Source organism: Tarenaya hassleriana, unplaced genomic scaffold, assembly GCF_000463585.1.
Source record: "Tarenaya hassleriana unplaced genomic scaffold, ASM46358v1 Cleome37, whole genome shotgun sequence".
Taxonomy (NCBI): Eukaryota; Viridiplantae; Streptophyta; class Magnoliopsida; order Brassicales; family Cleomaceae; genus Tarenaya; species Tarenaya hassleriana.
In genome coordinates this window covers 398,122-408,915 of record NW_010966725.1, presented here as the reverse complement: position 1 = coordinate 408,915, position 10,794 = coordinate 398,122, and the positions used below count along the sequence as shown (strand labels likewise).

Sequence of the window (10,794 nt, the reverse complement as noted above, 5' to 3'; positions counted from 1 at the left end):
ATATATATATATTATTTGCATTGCATGGTGCTCATATCATAACTAGGGTTTCCTCTATCATTTTTCTTGTTTTGGATCCTTGTGATTTGTGTGTGGAAATGGTGAAGGAATGTGATTTTTTATCCTCAAGAATCATCAAATGGAATGGCAACTTTCTTGCACCCATTTCTTCTCTATCCTATGTAACTCCGACACGTGACATTTTCTTATTAATACTATAATGGACGGTTAAAATATTTTCAAAATTTTTAATGAGTTTTTATATCTATTTTTATTATTTTAATATCCAATTCTTATCAATCTTATTTCGTTTTAAAAGAATTTACTGAATTGGATTTTAGATTTAAATATAATAAAATGTTGTTATGTAGATATAACTATAAGTATTTGGTTAGATTTGATTTAATTTTATTTTTACCCAAAATCAAATGTAAATATTCATCTCTAAATAACTCCATGTTCCTTAATCAAGGGAACTGAAAAAGACACAACATAATCTTTGAATGTTCCTTCCTCCCTAATTAAAGCTGACAAATCATATCTAACTTTGAAATTATCTTAATCTCACCACAGTATACAAACCCATTCCAAAATAAAAAATAAAAAGAATAACCTAATATAAAATTAATTATATATGTACAAAACACCAACCATATTGTCTCCATTGAATAATAATGACGATAACGAAACAGACATTTATTTGGAAGAAAACAAAAACGTTGTCCTTCTGTTTCTTTGCTTTTTTGGATTTTGTATTATTTTATTATTTCTTTATTTGCCCACAATTCCGCAAATTGTGATTGGTCTTCACAGCATTACCACTCGTCCCTAATTATACATCCACTGTTACGGTTCTGTCCCAATACATACATTTTTATTTTTCTATTACCTTATGACAACGACTTGTAATAATATCGGGTTCTCTTAGTGGGTAAATTCCATGAAGTCATTTCAACTATTTGCATGGCCTCATATTATCAATTATATATACACGTTACCAATATATATACACACACACACGTAAGTACATGTGTGTTTGTGTGTAATTAATGTTTTCCTTTTTTAATTTTTATTTTTCGACGTGGATCGATTTCATTTATTTCTGTATAATCTAAAGATTCTTTTACTTAAATTGGCTGCATGATCTTCCATGCAACGGCAAAATTGACTAACTAATTAATATAGCATGAGCTTTGTTGGAAAATTTAAAGTAAACTCTGCAAGTCTAAAGCACGTTTGACTTTTTGTTGGCTGAAATATCGTGAAGCTGGATAATTTTTTACCATATAGATCACGTATCACTAAATACTGTAATTCAAAGCAAACAAATATATGAGATTTATATATTTTATTTATTTTTTATATATATATTTGTATTTATGATGAACAACAATGACAAGTGAAAGAATTAAACAGAAACCAGCTGAGCTTCAAACGCTACCCTACGTCCCGAAAGCTACAAGCTGGTCCCTCAAAATATTTCATATTTCTACATTGACCCCAAAAAAATGGGGATTATCACACAAAACCCCAAATGACTCGAAAGAAACACGGGAAGAGAAAAGGAAAACAGAGCCGATTCCGGGGACATATATGCAGAGCATCCCACAGGTAAATCGGCAACCCTCCTGCTAGAAAACCGCGATTCACGTATACATATGTACGTGTGTGTATATATGTATAGACATACGTACGTACTCCGTATGTATTGGGGGAAATCACGCCTGCTTCGCCGTATCACTGGCGCCGATGAAGGTTCCGTGGAATCCGTACGGGACCCTCGACGGAAGTTTGACCGTCGCTTCGAGCTCCAAAGTCATGGCGTTGACGATTTGCAACTCTGATTTCCATGTCTTCTCGTCGTGGACAAAACAGAGGATGTAGCCGTCATCTTCTTGATTCTCCGGCGAGCCATCCCGCGGGAAAAACAGAGGCTCTCCGCCATAACGGTCTTCTCCGTAGAGATACTTCTTGACTTCTCCGGTGGAGAGGTCGACCTTTGCGAAGCCGGAGACCTTTGGCCATGGCTCGGCCAGAGCGAGGTAAGCGAACCTCGTTTTCCGACCGAGCATGTTCCTGTTCACCATCCCCGCTTCGAGGTTGACCTGTTCGTGTTCTGAGATGATGGGTCGGCGGTTGGATTCTCCAGTTTTCAGATTCAGTCGGATTTCAGACAGAACACTCTTGAGATTTTCCTCGGACTCGTTGAAGATGGAGTCAGGTGGAGACATACACGATCCAATCACGACGACTTCATCTGTCTCCGGCTCTTCCCAAGCGTTCCAGAGATGGAAACAGAAACAGTCAGGAGCTTCAATCCATCTAATTCCGGACGAATCGATTGCGCATTTGTCGAGAATCCCGAACCTTGAGATCTTGTTCTTGTCGTAAACCACCGGAGACCCACCACGGATCATCTCCGGTAACTTGAAGACGACTTGTTGGTCGGGGATCACGACGAAGTTTTCTGTAATGGCGAAATCGTGCATCATCGTGGGTTGATCGAGATTTATCTCAACGTCCGGCGATTTCTTCCCGTCCGGCGAGAATCTGAAGTACTTCAGGTAAGGCTTCGAAACGACGTCGTAGCTCAGCGCGAAGAGCTCCCCAGATTCTGGGTCGACCTTGGGGTGAGCGATCATAGTGGATTTGAGCTGACCCTCGAAATCGTACCGACCAACGGTTTTCAAGTCTCCGGTCGGAGTGATCCGAACATGATACGGCAGATCGTCCTCCGACATGGCTAGTAGCCGACCGTTGAAGTAAACCAAACCCGCGTTAGCCACGCCGGTTCCATGGCTCGGGTCGACTAAACCGACCATAGCGCGAGCGTAGAAGAGCATGAGACGGGCAATACCAGTGTGGCCGTGAAGCTCGCCGATGGCTTTGGGGAAAACGGGTCGACCCAATTCACGCTCATGGACCAACCGGTTCGTCTGGGTGAACCGGCAAGCGTAGCTAACCGAACCCTCCTCGAACTGGACGGCATGAACCATCCCGTCGCCGTCGAAGAAGTGGTGACCAGCGACCGGCTCGTGAAGTGGATTCGCTCCGTTCCGTATGTACACTCCTTTGATGCAATCGGGGATTCTCCCAACGACCGGAAGATTTCTCCTGACGGGCTGTTCCTCAACCGGAGCGAAGTTTCCGGCGATTTGAACATGCGGGTCGGCGGTTTTCGGAAGCGGGTGCTTCCTCTCGTGGTTAACCAAAAAACTCTCCGCCGCGTCCAACGCCCCAGCCGCCGCTTTCTGGAACAAGTTGAGCTCCCTATCAGATTCCTTGGATGTTGTCGGAGCCACGACAGGAGAAGAGCTCTGTTTTGGGAAATGAAGAACAGAGGGAGTGTGGAGTGAAGATGAAACACTAGGCTTATGCTTTGTCCGAGTCATGGGTATTGAGCTACATCCAAGTTCAGACCTCGACGATAATGGCGGCTGATGGTTACTACTGACCCATCTCCTCGTCGCCGTCGCCGTCGCCGATAAAGACGCCATTACTCCGTTCCGACCACAACCTGGACAACTGTTTGCTTAATCTCCGTGAGTGTTGGAAAGTGTTTGGGGGAGTAAGATTTGAGATTCTCGGTGCTTGGCTTTGTTGTGTTTGTGTCTGCAGGTAGGTTTAGATGAGAAGAGAAGAGAAGAGTGGTTTGAGAGAAAGAGGAAGAAGTTGAAGGATATATATAAACTGGAGAGGTAGTGGGTGGGGGATGGGTAGGGCCCACAGGGAGTGTGCCACGTGTACGAGCGAGGCTAAGAGATGGAGTGAGTGGGGTTTTGCGAGAAAGGGTACTTTGGGAATAAAGAAAATGTTTCAAAACTTAGTTGAGTTTTGCTTAGAAACCTGGCCACAGCAATTTACTTGCATTCCTCGCTCTTTGACTCTTCTTCTTCCCTGCCCTTTGGTCGTGCCTTCTTTTCTTTAAAAAAAAAAAAAAAAAAAAAACTCTTTTTTATATATAACTATATAAGTTTTGTTTTTTGAATGCAGAGATATATACACATCAGAAATAATGAATGATAATTGAAATTCAAAATTTATATATTACATCAAATTCAGATCGATTCAAATAAACGTAATAAAAACATTAGTTAAAGATCATATAAACTAGAATTTAGATGGAATACTAATATATATAAAAAGATTGTTTATTTTTTGCAAACAATTTGTTATTCGTCGTACTGGTATCCCACAGTTGCATTACTTAATCGATTCGGTTGGAGTATTCAAATTAGACAAGAACCCATAACAAAAATGGTTTATACATAAAAGGTTCGGCCTCTTCCTTCAAAAAAACAATTCGATACATAATTATATTCAATTTAAATTGAATCTTAAAAATACATTATATAAATTGAAATTGTAAAAATGGAAAAAAGTAAATAAATAAATACTTAAAAATCAAATGGAATGAAACCAAAATCAATAAAATGACAGATGGGAAAATCAAACTATTCAAACACGTAACGTGTCGGCTTATGGGTACAATTAGGATTCTACATTGTGGGGGCAAAATAATCATAGATACCAACCAACCAAATATGCACATTATAAATCAGTTACAACCCATAACATAACGATGCCACGTATAACCCCGAATTGCATCGTTCAACCGGTTAAACGAAAATAGAATCGTAAACTTCGAATTAGAAAGACGAACACAAATTCTAATCACATGGTTTATTCTCGTATACTCTCTCTCTAAACTCTCATTGGACCATTGTCTTCTCTCTCTTCTTTTTTTTTTGTATGGCGGGTCGTCTTGTAGTGTAGTGTAAAGGACACGTCTTTTTTGCCCGCGTCTTTGCCTCCTTGCGTAGTCGTCCGCCATGACACGTGGCTTTTTCTTCCTTCATCTCACACTTCCCCTCCTACACGCTTACTTTCCTTTTTTTTTTTTCTAATTATTATTTTTTGCCGATTATATATATTCACATATAATTTTAAACCCTTTTTTTTCCAAATCAAACTCACTCGCTTTCTTTTTCTTTAACTAATCTTTTCTCCTTTTTTGTTTTTCTTATCCTTGACCAATACTTTTTCTTGATTTTTCAAGAAAAAAAAATATACACATAAAAAGAGCTTCCACGTTACAAACCTCACACGTTTAGTAGCTTTATTTGGAATATCTAAATTCTAAACGAATTAAATTTCATAATATATAGCTATACTCGAAAAGAATTGTTTTAAAACGGATTAGATATTAGTTTTAAAATTTGGTTAATTGATTATGTATTTAATGTAGAATCATAAACTCAAAACAAATGTAAATACGATCCGAATTTGAATTGAACTATTTTTTATTATAAAACAATTGTTCATTTAAAATAGTCAAATTCAAAACCTGAATGGATGCAAAAATATGATATAGAACCTAAATAGAGATAATATTTAGAAAAATCTAAGCTCATGTCATATAATATTTTAAAAAGAATATAACCTCTGCATCACATGCTACCAAAAAAAAAAATCAGACTGAGTGATATTACTTGCATATATTACAAGTGAATGTCATAAAAGATCGATCACACAATTATTCATCATGAATTACAAAATCCAAATAATTAAAATAATATCATCATAATTAGTATCAGCTATGAAAGATAACGAACACGATCTATTCAAATCTAGGGATATATATATATATATAATTCTAATATGTGAAGTCGCCAAAGTTAGGTACAATCTTTTTTTAAACCTAAGAACCGGAATATATTTATATATAATTCTAAAAATATTGCATTTATTAAAATGCAGGTCTATACATATCGATGTATTTGTTCATTCATAATTTTGATATGTATAAAAGTTAGAATGGGGCATGCAGTTTCACACCGGCCAAAGAAAAAAACGTGACTTTCAAAGTAAAGTGATAATGGCAAAAGTCACTTCTTAGTCTTTTCCTTTTCTTAATTTCCACGGAAAATATTTTGCCAAGGTTACCAAGTCAGTTCGATTCTATTTCTTAATATTTTTTTTTAACTTGCTTATATTTAAAATTAAAAAATTCATAGATATTTTCTAAATCTGTAGAATATAAAATAAATAAATGGAATGAAAACAATTTGATATAATTATTTTATACTTAAAAAAATTGAATTGAATAAAGTAAAAGCTATATATATTTTTAAAATAGAAAATTTTAAACCTAATAATATCTAAAATCAAAGAAACAATATGTCCAAAATATCTAAAGTATCAAAGTATTATACTCAAACATATCCATTGAATATATATCCGTATTTCAATATATTGGATATCCAAGATTAAAAGATCAAAATATTAAAAATAATTGTGGGATAATAAAAAGTTACAGTAGATGTCCCAATTCCATGATCTATAAAATGATTGATAGTTTATTCGTCAAAAGCGGAAATAAAATTAGTAGCCTTTATAATTACAGTTATAGCCTATAGGAGTACATCACTCTCGTTAAATAAATAGATTAATTAATAAATTATTTTCTTCCTAAGTTGGGGGGCAAGTTTCGATTCGGTATCCTACTCGACGGCATTAGTTTTCATCAGTCTTCACATGATTAAATATATATGTTTCGTTTAATTAATAATCCCTCGATCGTGAAATTGATTATCATTTCTTTTTATATTTTTTACAAATTCTTATGACATATATATCTTTAAATGTTTGAGAAATGATCTTGGCCTTTTTTTGGTTAAATAAGAATCTTGACCTTGAATATATATTAATAAATGTTATGAAATTGGAAGTATATATTTCGTATTTTTTTTAATAAATTAATTGGGTTATATTTTGTTTGAGTTTTTATGATTTGTTTGCTAAAAGTTTTTATGATTTTATACAAATTATATCAATTTTATTTAATATTTTTTAAAATTCGAATATATTTAAATTTGTACTAAAGATACTTATTTAAAAGAATCATATGAATATTTTTTTTATTTCTATATTCAATTTAGATATAATAAATTTATTTGTTAAATATTATATCTCATCTCAAATTTGTTTATAGTATAGTTATATATCATTTGGTTTGATTTAATCCAATTTTACATATCCAAGTATAACTATTCACAATAATCAAATTCATGTTTTCATAAAAGCATGAAATTTTTTCGAGCATTAAAGTTCTAATGGAGCAAATTCAGCAATGTCATTAATGGATAACTTAAACATAATAATTAAACACACACCTATGAATAGATGCGTTTGAATTTTTCCGTACAACATAGGCTAGCTAGGGCGACCACCATATCTTTCAATTTAGTTTAACGTTCCCCATCACTTACATAAATAAAATAAGCTTTAAAAAATAAAATAATACCAAAACAAAAAAGGGTAAGTAGGATTTGTGTCCTTTGATTAAATTAATTGATGGATTGAATACGATCACAACGGTTGATTCTATCATGCATGTATGATCTTAAAACCACCCATCACTTAATTTCATATTTTAATTTAAAAAAAATAGTGAAAGTAATATATCATAAGTTATCGCCACGTCGGGTTCCCGACACCTCTTTCTTCCGTCGGGAATATCGCGTGTAATTTATGCAGTATACCTTTTAGTTTATGCATGCACAAATACATACACATGCATGTATCTGTCGTGTACATATATAAGTGTGTATTTGTTTGTACGTATTGTCTACATATAATATTATGGTTTTATAAAAGGTAGAGAAGATATTGTGTTTCACGAACTAATTCGTGGCTCGAAAACCACCTCATAAACTTTCTTTTTTAGATCAATGGTTTTATATTAATATTAGATATAGAGATTATTATGTCTGCATATATCCGAATTATTTTTTATTTTTAACCTAAAATTTATTCTTACTCTTCGTCTCATCGTTTCGAAATCTTCGAATATATTTTTCGGTATATCATCACAAATGATTAGGTATATACGGATATCCATAAATATTTGGACATATATGGATATCCAATTTCGGGTTTTCCCAAATCCACGAGTTTGCATAATCCAATTGAATTTCGAAATCTAAAATCCGAATCAATAATCAAATTCTCGGATAATTAAATATTCGATACGTTTGCATAATAATTGGTATGATTTTTTTCTTTTTGTTATATTGTTTCCTGTACGTTACCTGCCTATAATGGTCGGCAGGTTCTTGACTATGAATCTATATTATATCTTTTGATTGGCGTCATGAGATTTCTCGTTTGACTAGTCATAGATACGCAACAACATACGACTCTTTAATATGAATTGCGTCAGTTCTTTTATGAAACCTTTAATTAATTTTCAACATTTGTTAAATACAAATATTGTTTTATTCACCATTTCCATATTATTAATTTTTTTTAACACATCTCACATATGAAGTTTCATTATTCAAGAGATTACATTTTTTAATAACAAAAATATTTATGTTTTTCTAAAATATTTCATCCGATATATCACTTAGAATTATGTAATAAATACCTTATATTTTTTTAGAGAATATTTCTTTCATTTTGTATAATTATTTTTTAATATTTTTTTTGTTAGATAATCCAAGATAGTGTTCGAAATCAAGTGGCTGTGCATTCACCTTACCGTTTTGCCATTTTTCATGAGATGGTAAAACGGTAGAACTATTTTGAAATGTGATAAATTAACGATCCTCTTTCACATCTTTATGAGTATATTTCTTTCATCGTGATCGACACACTAATTAAAAAAAATAGAAATTAGAATACTTGGATTAATTTACAATGTAAGTTTTAATAAAAAAAAAATAGATATATATATATATATATATAAAAGAAGACAAGATTCCACTCGTAGATGAGATGTATACAACTACAAGTTGTAATAATCCCTCTCTGACTTCAAAAATGTATGGACTTTGATATGGCATTCCATTTGCTCGACATCGATCTACGCAAAGCTTGCAAATACCACCCAGGTTCGCAACTTGCAGGAATTGTCAGCTCAACTGTCTACAACAGTACTAATCATATATATATATATATATATATATATATATATATATATATCTATTTAATTTGATTTTTTATGATATTATAAAGTTATTTGAAAAATTATGTTCATAATATAATCGAGATACTAAAATCGTTTAACATCATACACACGATCCCGTACGAGCTACAATATCCCTCGAGAAATCATACATACATACATACATACATACATACATACATACATACATACATACACACACATTCGTTTGTGGTACCCTGAATATGAGTGGGCAGGTTCAAAAAAAAAACACGAAGTGGAATCAATAATAGTGTCAGTCCTATAACTGCAATGATATTGGAACGTCGAAATGGATTCACGTAAAATATTCATATAATATATGACTCAGTATCTTATCCTTCCTGCAATGGAATACGGTCAGACTCTTACAGATTAGATCAGGGTCCATATATTGTTCCTATTGGGTGGTGGGTCGAAGTTCGATTCGTCTGCGCCACGTGTCATTTTAACCATTTAAAAAATATATGCTCCAATTATACACCCAACATATGTGTGTACCTATATATGGCGCATATAATTGAAACTTACAGTGACATGCCTTTGACATGCATGGATGCAACCCAAGCTTGGGTGGCCTAGTGGTCTCACCCTGGGTTGGGTTCTGGGTTCAAATCCAAACATGGAGATGCACATTCACTTGGATTTTTTCGGTCATCTGGAAGATGTAATAGGGTTAAAGGTCCGATGAATTTCCGGATTATCAAAAAAAAAAAAATGCATGGATGCATGAACACGAGGGCTCTGTGGTCATTTCTCACCAATCTTCTCGTGCAATTCCCCTGCACGTTTAAAAATTAAAAAACTTACTATTTAAATTTTAATATAGAAATATTAGAATCCAAATGAATAATTAATTAAAGGTTCCATCTCAAAATATTATAACTGTATACTTTTCCCCGTTAACAAATTGGTGGAATGTGCAAATATTACGTAGTGGAAGTGTGTTGTATTGGAAACGTCGGGGTCAAAACTGGCTGATCTCAGGACACGTGGTGATTTCCCATTGGAGCATATTTGCCTGATGAGTTGGGAGAAAGATCTCGCGTTACATCTAATATCACAACAATGTGCTATTTATTTTCGATTTGTATGAATATTATAAAATATTTTCAATTTATGTTATATTTGTTGGAAAAATAAAAAAAAAGTGTTAAAATTCTATTTCTTTCCTACTTAATATGATGCCAAAAAAATCCAAAACTATTATTTTTCATCTGCAGACTGATTTTTTTTGTTAAAGTTTCACCCAAAGATTCGATCTGCAGATTGAATTTCGGATATTATATATATATATATATATATATATATATTATTTTAGTAAAAATATCTTTTTCATCGATGATTGAAATTTATACCAACATAAATAACCTTTTATGTGTTTCTTTCGAATAAAATTTCAACATTGTCAAAGGAAATGTCCATTCTTTATTGTGTATAATAATTGAATTGTATTTCAAATTTCTGAACAAATATTTTTGTGCATGGTATAGGAACACGTCCAATATATACACACACACGCTATACTACAGGCAAAAGCTGATTATGCAACTTGTCAAACAAGCATTTTCTTTCTTGTAACCATTATTGTTGCTCTTGCATGATCGATATGGTACCACTATTTTGTCACATATGCATCACGACCACGTACTAATGTCATAATGAACAATTCGACTTATTCGAATTTGTTAATACCCACATGTCACGTTAATCATATATCACTAATTACCTAATTATAATGAAGTAGCTAAGGCCTTTATTTGTATTGCTAGATCAATAGCTACAATTAGGTATTTGGCGAGTAT

At 33.4% G+C, this 10,794-nt stretch overlaps 1 protein-coding gene across 1 annotated transcript; it reads right to left on the bottom strand.

Moving 5' to 3' along the window:
* Positions 1–1,344: 1,344 nt before the first annotated feature.
* LOC104822605 (9-cis-epoxycarotenoid dioxygenase NCED3, chloroplastic-like) lies at positions 1,345–3,671 on the bottom strand. Its single transcript, XM_010553874.2, has one exon. The coding sequence runs from the start codon at positions 3,495–3,497 to the stop codon at positions 1,719–1,721; it is 1,779 nt and encodes a 592-aa protein (XP_010552176.1). The 5' UTR covers positions 3,498–3,671; the 3' UTR covers positions 1,345–1,718.
* Positions 3,672–10,794: the final 7,123 nt, after the last annotated feature.

What these genes read in the sequence shown, in the direction of transcription:
- LOC104822605 (XM_010553874.2), bottom strand. Translation starts at nt 3,497, where the DNA reads ATGGCGTCTTTATCGGCGACGGCGACGGCGACGAGGAGATGGGTCAGT.